This window comes from Palaemon carinicauda, chromosome 14 (assembly GCF_036898095.1).
Source record: "Palaemon carinicauda isolate YSFRI2023 chromosome 14, ASM3689809v2, whole genome shotgun sequence".
NCBI classification, from domain to species: domain Eukaryota; kingdom Metazoa; phylum Arthropoda; class Malacostraca; order Decapoda; family Palaemonidae; genus Palaemon; species Palaemon carinicauda.
The window spans coordinates 47735095-47758349 of NC_090738.1; the positions used below are offsets into that span (position 1 = coordinate 47735095).

The following is a 23255-nucleotide window of genomic DNA, read 5'->3' on the forward strand; positions in this document are numbered from 1 at the left end:
ACTTGAAGATATATGTACAGGAAGCACAGCAGTCCTAAAACTACATTAATGATAGTGAAAAAATTTTGATTGAGAAAGGAGTTAGACAGGGAGACCCTATGTCATCTAAATTATTCACAGTGGCCCTAGAAATTTCTAAGAATTTAGAATTAGAAAATATGGGAATTAACATTAATGGGGAATACCTTAAAAACTTAAGATTTGCAGAGAAAAATGGTTGTGTTTAGAGAATCGGGAGAGAAATTGCAAAAGGAAGATATGGATAGAGAAAGTAGAAATATAAGACTAAAAATGAGTGAGTAAAATTAGGATAATGTTCAATGACAATGCAGATACAACAAGTAAATGTAATGGATGAACCTCTGGAGATTGTTAATAAATATACATACTTAGGACAGTCAGTAATTGTTAATGAATATACATACTTAGGACAGTCAGTAATTATTTCCCTAGGACACAAAACCAAAATAAAAAAAAAAGGATAAGCATGGAATGGAGAGCTTTTGGTAAACAAGATGAGAATATGAAAAGTAAAATGCAACTTTCTCCAAAGAGAAAAGTATCTAATTAGATGGTCCTACCAGTGCAACTTATACGTCAGATGTTTGGCATCTTACGAAAGCCTTATTATTATTATTATTATTATTATTATTATTATTATTATTATTATTATTATTATTATTATTAGTTAAGATACAACCGTAGTTGGAAAAGCAAGATGCTATAAGCCCAAGGGCTCCAACAGGGAAAAATAGCCCAGTGAGGAAAGGAAATAATTAAGATAAAAAACCATATAAGAAGTAATGAACAATTAAAATGAAATATTTTAAAAACGTTATCAACATCAAAACAGATATTTCATAATGTATAAACTATAAAAAGACTTATGTCAGCCTGTTCAGCATAAAATTGTTTGCTGCAAGTTTGAACTTTTTTAAGTTCTACTGATTCAACTACCTGATTAGGACGATCATTCCACAACTTGGTCACAGCAGTATTATTTTTATTATTGCTAGCTAAGCTACAACCTTAGTTGGAAAATCAAGATGCTAATAAGCCCAAGGGCTCCAACAGGGAAAAAAGGCCCTGTGAGGAAAGGAAATAAGGAAATAAATGGTGTAAGAAGTAATGAAAATCAAAATAAGATACTTTGAAAACATTAACATTAAAACAGATATTTGATATATAAACTATAAAAGGACTTATGTAAGCCCGTTCAACATAAAAACATTTGCTGCGAGTTTGAACTTTTGAAGTTCTACTGATTGAACTACCCGATTAGAAAGACATTCCACAACTTGGTTACAGCTGGAATAAAACTTGTAGAGTACTGTGTAGTATTGAGCCTCATGATTGAGAAGGCCTGACTATTAGAATTAACTGGATGCATAGTATTACGAATAAGATGAAACTGTCCGGGAAGATCTGAATGTAAAGGATGGTCAGAATTATAAAAAAATCTTATGCAACATGCATAATCAACTAATTGAACGATGGTGCCAGAGACTAATATCTAGACCAGGAATAAGAAATTTAATAGATGGAAGTTCCTGTCCAACAAATTAAGATGACAATAAGCAGCTGAAGACCAGACAGGAGAACAATTCTCAAAACAAGGTAGAATGAAAGAATTAAAATATTCTTCAGAATAGATTGATCACCAAAGATCTTAAGACTTTCTCAATAATCCAATTTTTTGTGCAATTAAATAGGACACAAACCTAATGTGTTTCCCAAAAGTAACCATGTTCTCATCGACTTCTTGTGCAAAGCGTTGCAATGCCCTTGCCATGTTGCACATTTTTGCAGGTTCTCCAGAGTAAGGCCAGTCTTATTCATTTCTTCGTCTTGCTCTTCTTCACTCGCTGACTTGGTCATTTCAAGGTCTTCGTCTGTCAGCGGGTCTGAATGGGCCTCAATAAGGCTGATCACGTCTTCTTCCGTCATGTCAGCGAATCTTTCATCCTTAATTATGCGGGCCAGCGTCACCGCCTTCTCCACTGCCGAGTGATGGATTTCATTAGGAGTGAAGCCTACGTACTCATGAACAACAGCAGGCCATAATTTCTTCCAACTTGAACTGAGGGTTTCTGTTTTCAGTTCTTGCAATGCTTGCTGAAAGTTAGTCAAATATGACGCAATGTTGTACTTGCGCCAGTACCTTTACAAGGTGAAGCCTTCTGCGTCGTCGTCGTCGTCATCGTCGTCAACTGCCGCGAAGAGGCCCTCCATTGTGACACGAGTGTAGAGTGCCTTAAATGCCCAAATGACCCCTTGGTCCATGAACTGTATAAGCGCTGTGGTGTTAGGGGCAGAAACTCTACCTGCACCCCATCATACTGCTGGTCTGTTGCATGGCCTCCTGCACAGTCCATCAAGAGAAGGACATTGAAAGGGAGGCCCTTCTCAGCCAAATACAGCTTTACCTCTGAAACAAAGCAGTGAACGAACCAGTCGGCTGTCAGGGCTTTAGTTACCCAGGCCTTTGCGTTATTCATCCAATAAATGGGGAGCATAGCCTTATTTTTATTTTTCAAGGCCCGTGGATTTTTTGCCTAATAAATAAGGTCTGCCTTTATCATAAAGTCTGCAGCATTACCACACATGATAATTGTGACTCGGCATTCTCTTCCAAAAAATACCTGTCTTGCCCATGTTTAAAATTTGTTCGGATAGGTACTGGCCATCCTTGATCATTTCTGGAAATTCACCCTCCACGTAACGACGGGCAGCGTCGGTGTTGGTAGAGGCAGCCTCGCCCTACAAAGGCATGCTTTTGAAACTTGTTGAACCAGCCTTTGCTGGTTGTAAAGCCTTGTCCTCGAGGCGGCGAATCATTCGTCGTAGTGCTAGTACGCTGTGGTTCATCAGCATCATCTTCATCAGCTTCTTCTTCTTTGTCGTTATCATCGGGCAAGGTATGATCAAAGAGATACTTGGCCTTTGTCTTGATCATATTAGTATCCAAACTCACATTCTTTTTCCTACAATATGCAATCCACAAGGCTAATGCAGCTTCCATCTTAACAATTTGCTTATTACGCAGCGTTACCACACGTTTCCCTTCTTTATTAAACGTTATTGTTGCAGTGCTGCGGATGTTCATTTCATCTTTCTTTATATAGCGCACAGTAAATTCATTCACGCTATAATGGTGTGCCACTGCGGAATAACTTCTGCCTTCCTTTAACATATCTAAAAGTTTTACCTTTTTAGTGATTGTCATCATCTTCCTCCTACTGTTCGGCTTACTAGAGGAATCTTTCATAGGGGCACAGCGCTTATAAGGCATTTTAGTGGCTTTACAAAACTTAAATGAATCACAGAACACTACGAACGTGAGACACTTGATAGAGTACAGTACAGTGTGAACGAGAGACTGGTAGAACAGCGGGATACACCAAGGGAAGATGCTGGGAAAGGATGTGATGATACGCAGCCAATCGGCTCACAGGCTACATCCATTCATGCTCTTATTCGTCGATCTCGCGCTGGTAACCAATCACATGACTTGTCTGACTTCCAGTGGGTATAATAGCAAGCTGCTCTCCTTGTCTGGCAGCCCGAGAAGCGTTTCTTTAGCGCATCAACATGAAACACGGCTGCTTTCCGCAATACGGCGATATTTTTTCATTTTTATTTTTTGACATAAAAACCAGCGATGTAGTGAATCCGCAATTGTCAAACCCCGAAGTGGCGAGGGATCACTATATTTGCAAAACTCCTGAGTCCTTTAGTTACGTCTTACAATTAGTCAAAATTGGTAAAGGCCCACAGCGTGCAAGCGAGTGGTTGAGGGCGTGGGGAAGTTCTGAATGGCTACTCCTTCAGGAGTGATGCAGTGCCCTAAGAACGATACCTCGTTGGCACCAAAGGTACACTTGTACAGAATTACAAGACTGTTCTGTTGTAGGTGGTCGAGCATGATGCATAGATGACAGAGGTGTTCCTCTTTGGAGGAAGAGAACACAAGCATGTTGTCCACGTAACATACACACAAGGGGAAGTCCCCTAAGATGCCGTCCAGGAGACGTTGAAAAGTGGCCCTACTATAACAAAGGCCAAAACAGGAGTAATTGAAGGTGTATGTACTGAGGGGGAGGGTGATGGCGGTCTTGGTGATGTCTTCTGGGTTCATGGGCACCTAATAATACTCCTTCAGGAGGTCGAGTGTGGAGAAAACCTTCGCTTTGTGTAAGTAGGAGGTCACGGAGATGTTTGGGAGGGGGTAGTGATCCAGTTCCGTCTGCATGTTCAGGTGCCTGCAATCCCCACACAGACGCAAAGAGCCATCTTTCTTCTGCACGATGTGTAAGGGTGACGACCATGGGCTGGAGGCCTTTTGGTAAAGGCCCATTTCTTCCATTTCAGCAAACATTTCTTTAGAGACTGCCAGACGTCTGAATTTGGCGAACACTTCGCCCTCTATCGTCTTGATATGGGGATAAATACCGTGGGGGTTTGACAAATTTTTGGATTGAAAACTTCCAGGTATGATGTGAGGAGTTGGGCGTAGGCATCCGTGGGTACGCTGATTTGGAGAGCAAGGTTGGAGGGGCCGGGTTGGGGAGGTGTTGAGGAGTATGAATCCACGTCGACTAACCGTCAGTGAGCTACATCGACCAGGAGGTAGAAGTGTGAGAGGAAATCTGGAACGAGGATTGGTAATGTGACGTCAGCAACAAGAAACTTCCAAATATATTTGGCGCTTCCAAACAATAATGTAAAGGTTTCATAACCATGGGTGGATATCGCAGATCCGTTGACAGCTATCAACAGATGTCAGCAGACTTAGAGAGACTACGTTGTGTCCTAGAGAGTGGCCTTGCCAGAAAAGAATGGCAGCACCCATGTCCACCAAAAATCGCATCCCCCCCACCTGTGTAATGTAAAAAGAAAAGATAAGTGACAGGGGAGGTCACCGCGGTAAGCGATGGCCTACTTACACATTTTTTGGCCACTTATAACCATTCGCACATTTTTTCGCAGCAGCCCCGAATTTGGAGTGGTAATAGCATAATTATGGCCAATGGGCATCAGTAAGTGGCTGGAGAGGTCGTTGGTTGGGGTGTAAGCAAGGGGTGGTTTATGTGGGTAGTGGGCGGCTTTGTCGCCGCTCTGGCATGTCACAGAGTGGGCGTCTGTGTCCTACTGTATTCACGTTATCAGCTTCGGTCGATATTGAATAGTTGTCCACTTCGTCTGGAGTGGAAGCGTTGATGGAGGTCTGGAAGGTGGTGAAGTGGCTGTCCATAAGAGTGTCGACTTTAGTCATCAGGTCCTTCATAGACAAGATATCGACATCAGGGATAGCATCATGTACAGGTTCGGGTAGAGCCGTCTGCGGCTGGTTGCAGCCGAGTGACCGGTCATTTTCCTGAGGGCAAACAAAGCCTTTTGGTTCTCTAACGGTTATTGAGAGAGCTGAAAAAGTTCGGGAGGTGATGGCGAGTACTGCTCCAGGAGGTATGATTTGAGGGTGTCGTACGTTATTGGGGTGTCACCTTGCTCACACAGCCAATCGGATATATCCGGGAAAGTGTCATCAGGGATGGCCGCGAGAACGTAATCTGCTTTAGTGCTTAACAGAGTCACTCCCTTGATATAAAACTGGACATCAGCACGCTGGAACCAGGCGAATGCTTCTCTGCTGGTATTTTCAGAGATGTGGCATTGTTTGTAAATGACTAGGATATTACATTATTTTTAATTGCTCTCTTCCTTCAAATATGCTAAGATTCGTTTATTGAACTTAAAAGTAAAAAATGGTATAATATTCTCTCAATGTTATATAAATTTAACTAAATTTACAGTAATAGCAACAGTGATAATAGTTACTTTATGAATAGATATAGAAAGATCTACGAATCAAATAAAAAATTAGTAAACAGTAAATGTTCCATAGCAACTATAAATATTAATTTTTTTCAAGAATAGATACAATTTTATATTATAGGATTGTAAAATATAAAGGAATTTTTATTATCATTACACAGAAAACATAACAAGGAGTACAGTAATTCAAAATACGCTATTCCTTGCAGGCCTAAGCAGGCCAGTGTTTCCCACCTCCACACCAACCCACACCCCTCATTCCTTGGGTGAAATGCCACGTCACGTTATAAAGTGAACTTTGATGGTTTATAACAAAATAACAAAGTGGATGAAGGATAAAATGTTTGGAAGATATATGCACAAAGTTATTACAAAGACGTTGGTGATATTATGCATTAGATTCTAAAGCAAAGCACTTTTGTCAAGATAGTCGCACCACGAGACTGGTGTAAAATGACATTGCTGCATTTCTCGGGCTAAGCATTCGGTCTACATATAAGGGTCTGTTACTGAAACATCTATAGAAATACTTTGACAAAATTTGTGAATTTCTAAAAAAAAAAATATTAGCCTTTAATGAAATTCATTGCTCAAATAGTTATACTGGTTAGAGCCAACTCCCAAATGTCCACCATTTTCTCCACCATGATGAGATGGCACTACTGATGGCTCAAGTACTGTATAGGTCAAGTCCCTTGATAGGACTAAGATTATTACATCTGCACAATTATTGCCACTATAATCATCTTGGCAGGCAAACAGTGCAGGTTAAGAGTCTAGCCCATATCTTGATTTTGTAAGTCACTTATAAAAAATAAGATATGAAATAAGTATTCAGAATCTAAACATTATCAAGAGTTTGGGGATCCCACTGTAATTCTAAGTGATAGTTACAGATATACATTGTAAAACATTTGAGTTTAACTCTAGTAGCAAATACCATATATTTAAGAGTCCTATTGCCATAAACAGATAGTCATATGTTCAGTGAGAACCTTGTAAGTGATGAGAGTATTTACTCAAATGCTTTTTGCAATTGTATATATTCCAATATTGTTTTGCTGACAGTGAGAAAGGACAGGTGCTATTGATAAGCTAACAGATTAGTTTCTGTATAGATTGATTTACCTTGAAAGGACATTTTTTGTAGATAAAGTAACAAATAATTTTTTTAATTTTTAGCTTAATTTATCTTTTTATCATGCCATAGTTCTTTAGGTATTATGCAGAAACAAAGTACAATATGTTTTAATCCTTTGAAATTTCAATGTAAAGATTTTTGCATTTATTTTTCATCAATAGTATGTTGTTACAATTTTAAAACATTGATAACTGTGTTATAGGGTTTTGTAATATATATCATACTTTTCTTCTTTCAGCACGGACACTATTGAAATTGATGTTGAAAATCAACCCGCCAGATCCTCCCGTCCACGTACCCGTCGTCCTGGACTTCCAACAGGGTTAGAATCCAGAGAAAGAAGTGTCAACCAACAAAATGAAAATGGTGGTGATGTATCGGATAATCTGTTGCAAAGATTAAGAGAGCTGTAAGGCTTTAGTGGTGTGAGTGGCTGAAATTGGACTGCCGTTAAAAAAAATAAAATAATTATTATACCATTAATGTGTTTTTAATTGTAAATAGCAATATTTGTAAGATAATAAAAGTGGCCAATCATGTTATTTATTTTAAAAAAAGAAGGTTGATATATTTTATTATTCAGGCACCAAGAATTAGGTACGCAGTCATGTTTCAGAATCTGTGTAGCTTTGATTCTCCATTATCCTGTAAGGGATATCTTACCATGTTGATGAAGTTTAAATTAACTAAATTTTCATTGCTATATCATATAGGTTCTCTAGCAATAAGATATGAAATTTTCCCCTGTGATCCTTTATATTTGATTTTTTTATACAGGCCTATCAAATCTTTATATGTGCACTCATTTTATAAATTTGGCCATTGGTATTGCCCATTTAACTGTCCAGAGGTTATGTTGTTTTCTACTGTTCTTTTAGCACCCTCTAGAGTAATTGGTTACATATATATATGGTTTTTGTTTATCTGTTGTTGAAGCATAGAGCACATTGGAAAATATGAATATTATTAAATATCATTAAATATCCTTATTATTTAAGGAAGCCCCTCAGATTTTGATGGTACATTTCTAATAATCCAAAGAACTTATGAGGAATATTGCTCTTCTTTTCATTTAGCTGATCTCTGTATAGTGTTCTTTAAGTTACCTACATGTCTTATTAAAATATTATCTTTAGTACTATCATATTTTTTTTTTTAATTGCTCTCTACTCTTTATTCACAGTGTATATAAGGGTCTAATAATTTTTATTGGAATCACTAATATTGCTCAACCTTGATGCTTTAGTTACAGTCATTTTTCTTTTAGTAGGGTTCACGTTTTCCTTAAGATGACAATACTTAACACTGTCAGTGTTGTGTGGTGCTCTACAGTAATATTAGTAGTAAAGTATAATAGCTATATATTATACTCTAATTGCATGAAGGAAGTGAAAGATTTCAACTTATTTTTTTATATTGCCATCCTTGTTTTGAGATAATCTTGAAGGTTTAATTTACCATGAGATTTTCCAGTAAAAGTGGAAAGAGAAGTAAGAGGACATAGGTCAGATTATTGAAGGCAGGGAGTAAATAAAAAAATGTACAGTGAATGGCTCTTAACAATCAAGCTTTCCATGTGTTATAAAAATTAATGTGTAACAATGCCAGACTTGCGATGCTCTCATTATTTATAATGAAATATTGCTCTAATAGATTAGAATAGATCTTTTGGTACAATTAGATGATACTTCTGATGTCATGATTAGAACAAGATAGAAATTTATTCCTATTTAGAATGGGCAAAAACTTGAAAAATAAGTTTTCTACAAAATGGAGCCCCCATATGTACAAAATTAAACTTTATAAATACAGAAAAGATCAACATATTTCTCTATTTAGTGCTCCTTTTGGATTATCAGAATTAAGTTACTCAGTATTTGATGATATGTAAATACAATTAACACTGGAGAGATAACATCACAAGCATGGCTAAATTCTAAGTTCCTCAAATTTAGTCTGATTATTTTTTGTGTAGTAAAAACTTCATTTGTATTCAAGGACAGTACTGGACATTGTTTATAAATAAAGAAAATCTATCTTTTAATATTTGATGATGCCAACATGTAAAGGAAAATGTTTTCTGTCAAATTCACAATGCAGTTAGGCATGAATTTATCATTCTTTTTTAATAATGTCAGTTCTACGTCTAAATTGGATTTCCTAAAGGACTACATTAATTTTAATTTAAATCTCAAGCATTACTCGATATTTTATTTTTTGGTTGAGTAGCCTACTGTTGCCTTTACATCATGCCCTGTTGAATACTTTTACATTATGTATTTTGACCCTTTTAAGTCTGCATTCCATCATATTTCTCCATTTATCACACTAGTTTTTTTGGAAGTTTTTTAAAAAGCAATTTTTTTCATTGTTTCGGTCCATATAAGTCTTGTAGTTTAAAGGCTATTACTTGGAAAACTTGTTTGTTACATTTCCTATTATTTTTGTTACTCAGATATAGTAGTTTCTAAAATCCATATAAATCGAAAAGGTAAAAAGATTAAGAAATATTTCATGTATCAGGAAAAGTAAGTAATGTATGGGGTCAGTTTGTATTTAAGCAAGTAAAGACAATAATGCTTTTGCTGTTAACTGTATCAGGTACAGATATAGTAGATAAAGTAGGACTAACGTCAAGGATTTTTGTCTTTCACAAGTTTTTTGTTATATTGAATGGGTTAGCAGATTGTCATTATCATAATTTTGATAGCAATACAATTTACTGTAATGTATACAACTTTATGAAATTGATGGTACTGTATTATATTATATTTAAGAAACATTCCCTTTTGCCCTGTTACTTTACGATTTCTAGAACATCACATGCCTTCTCAAAATTATATCTTGAAGATCACATTTCATTGTTAATCCAGTGCCTAAGTTACAATGACTATTGGGAATTTATGAAAAGGTTTTATTTTAAATGCCCCCATATATCTCACGAGCTGAAAGATTATCTCCTCAATTAATTACTGAAACATGTAATGTGAATTAGTGTACCTATACCTTAAAAAATAAAAGTAGTGATCCTGACATTAGGGATGTTACTTTCACTGTTCCAAATACTAACATAAAGGTCAGTGGTAACAGAGACTGTGTCCAGGCAGCATGTTAGCAAGTCTAAATAGAATTTTTTTACATGAAGATTATTAGTCGAAAGAAAGTTGATACATATTGCATTTAGCTATATAGTGTAGATATTATTACTAAATGAAAATGCCCTTACACAAACTATGTGAGATTTCATTTTGAAATTTCAGTTACCTATTATGCAAATTAAAAGTCTAGCTTTCAGAAATAGGCATCTCAACTGTTAGATACAACTATTTATTCATTCTTCATATCTCAATGGTCTGCAGTTTTTCTGAACAGAAATTTCAAGTATACAAGCAAACATTTTCAATTAGTATACTGTACTGTAGTTTTTATCATAGTTTCTTCATCCTTATTTTGCAACATTCCCCTGACATTTTAGTTCTTATCACCATCTTATAAATCTATAAAAATCTGTGTTTAGGATTTCCAATTTAGATATCTTTTAAATAAGCATTTAAACAAATAAGACTCTTACTATCTTTTTCCATGGAAGCTTAGGTCATCTCGGTTTCATTAATTGAAGTTGGAAAACAACATGCTTTATGTCTGTGCTTCATGTGGATGTGTTTTCTTTATATCCAGGCTCTTGAATTGTTATTGTGTTCTTTCCAAAATTAGAAGTCTTATTTTTAAGTGATTAGTAATGTGAATTGGTTCATGTAATTGAATATTTAACTTAAAATTTAATTCAGTATACCAATGTGCTCAATGTTTCTTCATTTACATTTGTAAAATTATTTAGGCTTCAGAACTTAAGAAATATTTACACATATATGTTTAGTTATACGCTTTTAAATATATTACGGGAACCATATGCATTTAATATGAAGCCATAGAAAGTAAGACAATACCAAGTATGTAGTATGAACAAGCAGACCACTAAGAACTATTAAGCTGTAAAAGATACAGAATCAAAACATCACTAGACAATATTTTTCAAGTGAAATATACTTTACAATTAAAGTAAATTCTTAAGCATAAGGAGACAATTAGATTCATTGACAGATAAGCATCTGGTATTTAGAAGAAAAAAACAGCAGAAAAAGCAATAAAAAATACGAGAACTAGTTTATAAAATATTACTAGAAAACTTGAATTGAAGATGAATGAGGTTAGCCGAGATAAAAGAGAACTGTACTACAAAATTCAAAATACAAGGTACGTAGTACATTTGATTTTGAAATTGTATGTTGAATACATAATGTGAACTTCTTTTAGCCAAATGTTCTACTTTCTCATTTAGTTTATTGGCATTGACATATAGTTTTAGATAACCATTATGGCAATGTACTACAAAATTCAAAATACAAGGTACGTAGTACATTTGATTTTGAAATTGTACGTTGAATACATAATGTGAACTTATTTTAGCCAAAAGTCCTACTTTCTCATTTAGTTTATTGGTATTGCCATATAGTTTTAGATAACCATTATGGCAATTTTAGTCCATCTAATGGAGCACTGAGAGAGTATTTTCTGCTGCTTGTTTTCTGATAAATATTGATGTTTTATAAATTTAGATTTTGTATGTAATACAGTTCAATGAGTTCCTTTTAGATTTCTGCTGTTTTCATCATTTATTTCTGTTGCTTTACATTAGTTTGTAGATTTTCCATATATTTGTATTTGTAGACATGCATACACGTATATCAGCTATACATGAAGAAGAGATAAAAAGTGCCACAGAACTTTAAGAATGGTTAAATGGAGAGAAGTTACTACTTATATGTGGTTTAGTGAGATGCTTGTTTCTTTGGTGCCAAACTTTAATCTCTCCACATCTTTCTTCACTTTGTCAATGAATTTTAATTTTAAAGCTTATCATGCTAATGGTGGCTTAAGCCATGTTTAAGAACCTCTTGAAAATATGGGTGTTTATTTATTATTTCTGCCATGTTTCTGGTATTTCTTTATATTTTTATTTCATGTGCACGAGATGAAAGCTGGTTCAAATTTTACATTTTTTTCTACTGTTGCTCATCAAAGTAGTAATCAAGATAATGTCACACTTACCAGATTCAAGATTTGTTCCTGTTTATATATTGTACAAGGTAATCCAGGCTGTTGTTCCAGGTTATAAACTTCTCTTAATATTGACATCATGGCTTCTGATCAGTTGCTAATGTTGTGGGTTTCAGCATTGTGTTGTTTATTTTATATTTGTTTTAGGGGAGGAGTCCTCTCGTGTGAATTATGTCATTAGCAATCGGTACAAATAATAATTTAACCATCCTGCAGTGCATTTTGGTAATGATTCTTAAGGGGTCTTAGATTTTAGTATCATAAATAAAAAGCAGAAAGGGAGCTAAAGTTGTTAGACTTTTGTATGTTAATTTGCAGGAGTTTCCAGAAGATGTGGCTATAGAATTATGGATTAAAATAAAGAGAGATTTTTCATTTTTACTTTTATGTTTGACATATCACTGATATTGCCCTTATCAGTCTTTTAGGGCTTTTATCAGTATTGTAATATGAGTAGCTCTTTAAAAGAATCAAACTAATTTTGTCCTTAGATTTCCAAAGAATATAGAAAATAGTTCAATTATTATCACAGTGAATTTTCCCATTTATATTTTGCTTCCATCTTAAAAAGTTTTAACTTTTTTATTAGTTAATGTTATAACTTAGTTTATGGAGTGAAACTTGATTAGAACTTTGGTATCAAATCACTTTACTGTAATCTTAAGTTGCACATGTCTCAGGTACTTGTTGCAACTATGCACAGTATAGAATTGACCCAATATTAAAAGTGTTCATAATTTATCTTTAATCAGTTCAAGATGGAGTCTGGGTCCTGCCACTGGTCATTAGTAGTTTTAATGTAATATTTTTTAAACAATGGGCATTTGAAATTTAAAACACTCACAAATTTGAATTACAAAATGTTACTACCTTCTTCTACTGTATGTTTTATGCTTTTATGTTTTGTCTTGAGATTTAAGTCCTCTGCAAATGATTGAATCATAGAATAGCCACAGGTGCATACCAGTAGATAGAGTATGTAGCAATACTGAAGTAGATGAATTTACAGAAAATCTTAAACTGAAATGTAATTTTATAGATGTAGAGAACCATTCTGTAAAAACACCTTTTACAACGAAAATTTCACGTACAAAGGAAAATTTTGAAATTTGATTATATTTGTTTTGTCAGGATGCACTTTTTCTAAAGTATTCCTATGATGTATTGACAACAAATCTTGTTTTTAACTTTAATTACTTGCGATATTGAAGAGGAATTATAGATATTTGAAGTTAATTTTCCCATTTGAAAATCATAGGGCCAATCAAAAATGTAATTTATACATTTTTATCTTCTATGTCTCCTTGAAAATTTCCAAGCGTTAGGTTATTTTTAGAGGAACTCATTCATTTGATATATTTTAGAAATTATGAAAGTTAATTTTTAGAATCATTTGGGCTTGACAGAACTGAGACAATTGGAAAAAGAAAAAGATTATCCCCTTTTTAAGTGATTCCTTGTAGGATGAAGTTAGTTGACTAGACTTCCATTTTATGCATTGAATGGTGTCAAATGAAGGAGGACTAGAAGACTTATCAGTTTTTATTACCACAGAAATACAGTAATTATTGTCTTTGTTTAGTAGTGGTATGTATTAGCCTGTTTATTTAATATTGGTTTTCCTGCAGTACTGTGTTATAGTTGCAAATAGTAGGAAAGGATATGGGCACCTTTCTTGCACTGATCTTGTATTTTCTATACTTTGGTCTTTATTCCTTAATAAAGTAGTGTAGTCTTTATTTGTTAGTTACTTACCAGTGACATATAGCTTAGACTGCGAGTTATTTTAAATGATAGCTAGAGATCTGTTTGTAGTTCAGTGGAACTGCAATATTTGTGTGTTTTAATGTATGTTTTCTTGACCATATATAAAGTTTGGCTTATTGAGCTTTACTTACACTGTATTTTTCATGCTGTGATATCTTTTGAGGTGCATTCAGAGATGTTGTTCCATAGCTCTTACTTGTGTTCAAAAATAGATCCACACATGTTAGTGGTGCTCTTAGCGACTGTATACCTTAACACAGCCCAATTGTGGGTAGTCTTATTGTAGGAAATCCATTCATAAGTATCTGTGTGAAATGATTTATTATAGCCTGTGTATTTTTTTTTATTCATTTATGGCTAATTTTTTTATCGAAAAGTTATAGATGAATGGTATACTGTCTCAACATTGAAACCCTGTGAATATTAACTGTCTGATGGATGACTTATTTTAATAGCTTAAACTTGAAAAAAAAAAATAATTACATTAATGCACTGGCAAACATTTAACAATGCTATGATGTTGGTCGTTATAAATGGCTTTAAATGTTATAGTCCGGATGATAATGAAATTAATAAAACCCCTTTTTTTCTATTTTTATGTCATGTATTCTGTAAAATGAGCTACAGTCCTAATAACTTGATGGTTTCTAAGTTTATAACCCTAGCATATGTGAGTATTGCTTGCATCATTAAGTATTTGATATTTTCATGGCATAGAAAGAAAGTGATGTAAATCATGAATCACAGCACAACAATACTTGAATTAACTTGCATAGTTTATTTTGTGTTGGACCATAAAGAATATTTATGATCTTTTTAGTTATCTTAATATTTGTCTTATCACATTTTGCACAGTATTTCTATTTTAAGAAACTAAAAAATGTCTTTTTAAAAATTTACTTGGTAAATTTAGTACAAGGAAGTTGGCCTGTAATGAAGTTAAGTGGAATCAGAGACATTACCTGCATTTATGTTATACAAATCTAGTTAGAATACTTGACATCTTGCAAAAGATACACAGAATATATATCTCTTGAACATCATAATTCAGCATTAATTTCTAAATAAGGAAAAAACCTTAAAAATTCTTATGAAATTTCAGAGTTATGGCAGTTTTATATATTTCTATTTTGGTTAAAATAGGTAATGACTAAAGTAAATGTCTCGCAGTTCTAGTTCTTTGACTTTTTGTCAGATAAAAACTTGGTCTTCTCATTATTATCTGTGTTAGTTATGAAGTTCAGTTCTACTAATATTTCTTTTCAAACAATTTAGTCAGATTTTTCATTTAGAATTTTGTTTTGATATTCCTACATGCTCATATGCTGTACATGATTTTGTATCCAGTAGTTGAAATAGATAATACTTAGAAAAATGTATTACTTCATGTATTTTATGTGTATGTGTGTGTGTAGTATTTTGAATAGGTTCCAAGTGGAGACATGGTTATTCATACTATAGGACTCAAGTTATTTACAGCTATGGAGTGAAATTACCCATTTCACACTGCTCTTTAGAATGTTTTAATTTGCCTAAATGTTCTCCACCATTCATTCTAATTGATATACATTTCATACTGCAGTGCTCTTGAAAGAAACATAGCACTCCTATTGTAGAATGTTTTTTAGAAATATCTTTATTAGTTATAGTGCAGCATTCATTTGTTATTAAAATTTGAAGATATTTGGTCAAGTTACTCCGTACTTCATTACAAAACTCATCTAAATTGTTGTTTGACATTGAAAACTCATTGAACACTGAGTCTGTTGTTAATATAAGAATCGGTATTCTTTATGGTCCATTTTCTAAGTGTTCCCATTCTACCAACTGCCAATCTTCATGGGCCATTTCAGTGCTGTTTATGCTGGTATTTGAAATGAACATGTAATTTTTTAGTATTGTGTTAAGAAACCAAAGATTTGGTTTTGGACACTTATACCTGCCATTGTCTCCAAATAAGAAAACCTGATGTCAAGGTAAAGTACCATATTTATTTTTGCGTGTATTAAAAGTTTATAAATAGATGTTCTTAAGGAAAATGCTTGTAAGTGGCTCATGAAAACACTGTTTATTTTGTTGTATCTTGTAGCCACTTTTTTACTGCTTAGAGTAAATAATTATTTTCATTTCCAGATGCATTAATATATATTTAGATGTGAAATGTTACCCATATTTTTGTATATTGTGGATTCAAGGCTTGCTTTCTTTAAGGGCAATACCTGAAGCAATCATTCCTAAGTGTTCAGTATACCCTTATCTTCATTGATGAATATGAATTTGTGCTGCATTGTCTTCATCTCTCCACCTGTAAAAACCAACATTTTATTGATTTGATGATAATGCCATGAAGCTTGTATATTGTTTCTTCAAATTTGCTTATGTTAAGCTACCATCACCATTGAGTTAATACCAGTCAAATTTCAATGTTTATTTACTGCATCTTTATCATTTTGAATTCTTAATATAGATATTGTTTTTGGAATATCCAGAAATAGATATTTGGACTATATATATATATAAAAGATTAAAGTATGAATGCAACATTTTTTTATCATGAATTTTTAGGAAAACAACTTTTTCATGTAAAAGTTAAAGCAATAAACAGTAGTTATGGGTTTATACTTGACATGTCTGGAATTAGTTTGACATCAACGGTCATCGATAGCCACAGATATATTTTTATTGGAAAAGGAGCAGTGGATTTTTAATGTGTTGGCAATATATTTTCCATTGTTACTTATTTGTAAATTATTTTGGTGATTATACCAATGAATTTTATATACTGTATGTATTTAGATACCGCAGGAGGAAATATGAAGTAGGTACTGTTGAAAAAAGTACAGTACTACAAGCAAATGGTCTGCATTTTTTCTGACCATATACAGTAGTTACTGTAGTAAAGCATTGCAAGTTTGACAAAGTAAGATAAGGTGGTTTTTACAGCTCTATTTTGTAGGGTCTACTGGAAAGAATTAGAAATTTAAAATATCTATTTTTATATGCCAAAATTATGAATTTCTTATAATGGTCACCCTTTGATATTGTGCCTAAGGTTTATTCTTATATTGGTAATTTAAGGGTTTTTTAAAAAGTACCTGTAGTTTCCTTAAAACAGTTTTGACTATCACGCAAGTATTATTTTGAAGTGTTACCTGTGCTTTAGAATTTATTACAGTTTTACTTAATGCTGGTATATTTTCATATCTTAACACTCATTGTCATTAGTAATTGAAATATAAGGTCAAGGTTGATTATATAGAGAAAGCTGCTTAAAGTTGTTTATAGCTGATAGCTTATGGAGAAATCTTCAAGAACCAATTCATCATAAAATTTAATATCCTTTTTTATGGTTATGGATGGTTGTTTTTTGCATAACTATATTTCATCCATTAATATGTCTTTATGTTTTAAGGATGTAAGGGTTTATGTGACATAGTTCTTATGAAATCTTGGTATGATGCTCAGCTTATATTAAACATCGAAGCTAAACATGAACTGTTCGCCAATACGTGTGACTTTCCTACTAAAATCAAGTTAGGAAGTAGAAAGGAGAAGTAATGTTTTCTTAGTTGAGTTATGTTATTAATGATATAGTAATTTATAAATGATTATAGATACTTCATTTTAAATTAGATGACTAAAAGCAGTACTGTACTGTACTTGTAATTGAATTATACATTTATGTCAGTCATGATCCAGGAAGCAGAATTAATGGTTACTCTTTACAGTATATTTATTTGAGTTCAAATGCGCTTTGTAAGATTTACCATGAAATGGGTCCAAACAGTACAAGTTTTTCCATAATTCGAGAAGCTAGGATGAGGCTTGGTATTGAATATAAATTTTCCAATTATATAATCTGTAATTTTAGGCCTAGTTACTTTGAAAAATATTCCAATTCACAGACTTTTTACTTGTCTCCAGTAACTTGAATATCTCTAAAAAGTTGTGTTAAAGAAATTTTGTTTGGTTTTGACAAGTTTCAGCAGACTACCCTTTGGACATTTTCTCTTGTAATGCAGATGGATTATCATTTGGTCTTACTTTCTTAAAGAAACCATAATACGAGTAGCATGATCTCATTTGTTATTTACTTGCGATTCTCATTGCATATGGATCTCCCCTTGTCAAAGTACATATTTGTGTATATGCAATATAAAGTATATTACATATTAATTTTAATTTTAAAACTTCTGCAAATATTGCTTGATGAATGTTTAGGATTATTGAATATATTTCCTAAGGTATAGTATTTTAACATTGACAGTTTTAAATGGCTCAAATATTTTAGGTAGAATATTTTCTCATTTTCTTTGAAAAATGCTAAAATAATTGAGTAACATCTTGGTAGTTGTACTTTTCTGTATGATTATACCTTAGTAATAATTAGTGGACTACTAGCATTATAAACAGATAAACTGCAGGATTTTCCACATACTGTAGTTCTTAAAGCATACAGTATTGGTTTTATATGCTTCATCCAGAAAAAAAATTCTGTTCATTTTACAAAGATATCGGTAGTTAATTTTTAGCCTCTTTAATAGGGTAAATAGACAGCGATTCACTTTGAAGATTTGCCAATTTATGAAGCTATCAAATTGCAATATTTAGGTATCTCATAATTGATATTAAATTTTGATATTTTCACTTTCATCAGCATGGTGAGACATTACTGCTCAAGTCACTCCTCATATGGCAAGTAGTACTTAAAAAAGTAAATCCCACTAAAAGGATGAATATTTCTCTGGTAATCCACATTCTCTATAAAATTTAATCAGTTTGGGATCTTTAACCATTTTCTTTCCTAAGGATCAACTCTCTTAATGCTTTTGAACTTGACACCATATATTAAATAAAGAGTTAGTGAAATATAAGCTGCCTTAAAATTGCAAATTTATGTCAGTGAGACTGTGTCAAGCATAGACTTGAATCAAATAGGGCTCTCGTATATGGTATTTCATGGAACCATCGTTATTTTTACAGGCATAATACTGCCATAGTTTTCTTGTATAAGGAGGTGTAGGAATAAAATTGAGAATATTATTTATTGAGTTTACTCCAAAGAGAAGAATAGACTAAATCTTAAAGAAAATTTAGTAAATGAAGAAATATATCATTTTCATTTGTTACTGTGTTAAGTTGTAAGGGAAAATTTTAATACTGTATTTATCTGTGAGAAACAGTTTTTTCATTTGTAGAGAAGGATAGTAAACAGTATTAGGGAATGTATTAAAGGAAAAATTTTTAATTGACTTATGTTTGAACTTTGCTTAAAAGTTTATTGCATGTCAGAACTTAACATGCAAGCTTAAACTTATCACACTTGAATTATATAATTTTAAAGGATTATAGTCTGATTTATAGGGAAAGGATTATATAAACATCTGTGTGTGTTATTTAACATTTAGGTAACCTACCTCAAAAGTATAAGGTTAAAGTCCTAAAGATGTATTATTCTAAAAGCACTGGCTGATGGCTAAAGCATTTTCTTTATTATGTCAGTTTAACATAATATGAAAAAATACTGTATATATATAATAATATATATATTGTATATATATATATATATATATATATATATATATATATATATATATATATATATATATATATATATATATATATATATATATATATATATATATATATATATATACGTATGTATGTTAACCTGATGTGAAGAGGGATATTACAATCACTTCATCCGGGTTTCTATTCTACTACTAAGGAAAAACAGATTGGATTTAGTTTTGAACAAGACACTGAAACATATTTTAATGAAAAATATGAAAATCTACCAATTTGTGTTCCTGAGAGTAACAAGAAATAATATTTAGGAACAACATAGAAATTGTGATATCCTGGGTTGGTAATGATTGGTAAATTTTAATGGCTTGTGAAACTTTAAAAAAGAACCATTTCATTGCTGGTTGGTATATATTTTGATGAACCAAAACTTACAGTGATTCAATGTAGGTTATTCAAGTGGGTGTTGCATTATAACCATACAAATCTTACAAGTTGTATTAGGTCGGCCATTGTTCCAGACTCTGTGCTTTCAGTCAATTACTATCTTATATGTCAAGTTTCGGTAGTGAATATTCATCAGCTCTGAATGCCCAAATTTATCAAGCTCCTTTGAATGAATACTGTCAAGGAGAAAATCAGCATAGGTATTTTTTTGCCACCATTATAGGGTAAAATCTATATGTAAGAAAATACATATAGTTACACTGTAATAATTTCTAATAAAACAGGTAACAAACATTTCACCAAACATAATTAAGTATTTTGGTTAGCAGCACTTTGTAAACGATTGAGTATATTTGTCACATTGCCAGTTCACAGGCAATTTTTTTTTGTATGGAAGACCTTTTTCATATGTTCATATCTTGAATTTACTTCTGAAAATAATTGTAATTAACTGTGGAACATTATATTACTTGATTAAAAACTTCTTAGTGTTTTTGTCATTATTACCCAGGTACTACTGGGCTATACTAATTTTTTTCATTTAGAAAAGAAAGTACAACCTAATCCAAGTAACATCACAGGGTCCTTTGGTGTATGATAGTTAAAACAGTCAGTAGGAATTGTTTTCTGCAGCCCTTGTAAATGATGCAATAACTGCCCAAGATAATATTAAACCTGAAAATTATGTACATAGTTTTTTTAGAAACTGTTAAATTTTTTAAGAAGTTAATAATTTGACAAATTTTACTATTATTAACCAGAAATAAATTCTCTGTAGTAAAATATGTTTGTATTATTTCAGCCTTATAACAGTGTGTGCACAGAAATGCTTTGGAAACACTGTTTAGAAATAATATGGTTAAATCAATTTGATGATCTGTTATTCTTTCATGATTGATTAATATTGTTTAAATACTGTACTTCCTCATGATTATTGCTTTCAAGTAATGATGCTACAGTTGATGTTACCCTCACTCGCAATTATCAATGGAAAATGGATTTGTATAATTTAGTATTTATGAGTGAGGTTCATGTCTTGAAAATGATTCTGTTGAATGATTACAACTTCGTTGTACTCTTTCAGTGAGAGTTTTTACATGAATTATTTATTTGGCATAACAGAATACAGTAATTGGTCTTAATGATAACCAGTCGAATGTTTATTGTTCTAAAGATAACCAGACTAATTATAATTGGTTTAATAGACTGATTGGTCTATATTCAACAGACAGTGCAGTCCAGTTTTTTTCTTATTTACAATGAAGGTAATTATGTAAAATGCAAGGCCAGTGTAAAAGCAAAATTTTAATAATGACATTTATTTCTATACTCGCCTGATCTTCATATTGCTTCTCCAGAAGCTCAATTTAATCAACCTTTACCTGTAAAATTTTAAAATATCTCCACTCTTCACTTCAGTAAACACATGCACCTAGTAAAAGAATGATCATTATATTGATAACTGTCAGGTCATTGTCTGTCTCCTCGGTTTTGAAGTTAAAATTATCCCTATCATTTTAACAACATGAGGCAATGGGGAGTAGGATGGGCAAATTCTTGACAGCAAATATACTTTTAAGAAACCCATTAGGTCTTCTCGTCTTCAATTGCATGAAAAACTGACTTACTGAGAAAGTTTTTTAAGAATTTCGGTGATCAATCTACTGTATTCAGAAAGTATTTAAATTCTTTCCATTCTACTTTGTTTCAAGTATTGCTCTCCTGTCTGGTCTTCAGGTGCTGAATCTCATCTAAATTTGTAAGACAAGAAATTATGGTCTAATAAATTTCTTTTTCCTGATCTAGATATTAATCTCCAGGACTGTTGTTCAATTAGTTTGTTATGCATATTGCATAAGAGTTTTAAAATTCTGACCATCCTTTGCATTCAGATCTTCCCAGACGGTACCCTCCTGTAGGTAATACTATGTATTTACAGGAGTTAATTCTAATAGTCATGCTGTCTACATCATGAGACTCAATACTGCACAGTATCCTAGAAGTTTGATTCCAACTGTGACCAAGTTGTGGAATGATCTTCCTGATAGGGTGGTTGAATCGGTGAAACTTCAAAAGTTCAAATTTTCAGAAAATGTTTTAATGTTTAACAGGCCGACATACGTCTCTTTTCATAGATTATATAGGAAAGACCTGTTTTAGTGTTGCTTCTGTTCTTAAAATATTTTATTCTAATTGTTCTGTTATTGAAGAGGAGCTTTTAGCACTTGTTGGAGAATTTGTAATGTTACTCCTCTATGTAAATGTGTTTTTGGGCTCAGGCCATGTCGTCCTGATGGAAGGTTCCTTTAGTAGCTTCCTAAGGTTATATATGACTACAGTGGATATTCCCAGAGAATTAAACTAAAGGTTTCCAGAATTCTAACTTCTGGCGCGAGTACCCTTAAGGTTGTCCTTTAGAATATCGCATAATAACAGGGGCCGTATTATTAACACGCCACATAGCTATCTGCACCCCACATAGCTATCTGCACCCCACATAGCGTTTACGCTTCGAGGGGGGAATCAGTGGCAAGATATAGGAGCCGTTACAAAGTTCTCCTTCTCTGTTACTGTTATGGGCACTCGGATGACGTCATATGCATCGGCCATCTTGCTGACGTCATCCCTGCCTGCCAACTCTATTCCTTTCGTAGTAGCGTCTTTAACCAGGTGTTGTTTCCCAGTTTTGTCTCTATTTACTGCAGCCATGTCGCAATCTTCAACCTCTTCTGTCTCTGGAAAGTTGAGTACTGTATTCACTTCTTATACTGTATGAATTAGCTCTGGCCGTAAAGTAATGTTTTTCTCTCGAAATAAACTGTGTTTTGTGGCGGAGCTATTGCCTAACCGGAGGCGTCGCCTACACTGTCGTTCGCATCGCATGCTTCATTTAGTTAGCCAGAACGACTACCCCGGTTTCTTAACTAATTATCAGTATTAGTTAATTAGTCTTCATTGCTAGGAATTAGTTATATTATGCCGTTAGTATTCTTTAGTTTCGGCGAATGTAGGTAGCCAATTTTCTGATGCTAGGCATGCTAGCCTAGGTGCTTTAGTTTACTTTCACGCATGATATAATATGTGTTCCTAGTGTTATCCTAATTAAATGAAGATATTAGGCAATTATACATATAAGATTCATGATTGCACATGGGTTTTTCCTCCTTCTAAATAGTATACAAGGGGTTTTGATAATTCAGGTAGTCGATTCCCCTGCTCCTGGCCTAGTAGCCTAGGGGCTTTAGTATACTTTCGCACTTCCATAGTTACCTTTATGTATAAGGTAATCTCTCCTCCCTCTGAGGTAGCCTAGGCTACATCCTAGCCCTCCTTGCCCTGAATTGTGATTCTGGTAAGGTTAGCCTAGGGTTTTCTTCCTCGTCCCAGAGCCATCGTTCATGAGCTTTGCGTTCGGGTCAGA

General features: G+C 33.2%; 1 protein-coding gene across 5 annotated transcripts in view; it reads left to right on the forward strand.

Moving 5' to 3' along the window:
• The window catches only part of dia (diaphanous related formin 1), a 299177-nt gene extending 279805 nt beyond the window's left edge, over window positions 1-19372 (forward strand). For 4 of the 5 annotated variants that reach the window (XM_068387086.1, XM_068387088.1, XM_068387087.1 and 1 more), the window contains exon 10: window positions 7215-19372. In XM_068387086.1, the coding sequence (XP_068243187.1) occupies window positions 7215-7389 (175 nt within the window). In that variant the 3' untranslated portion in view covers window positions 7390-19372. The remainder of the gene's footprint in view (window positions 1-7214) is intronic. The other variant, XM_068387090.1, reaches the window with a different exon arrangement.
• The last annotated feature ends 3883 nt before the right edge of the window (window positions 19373-23255 follow it).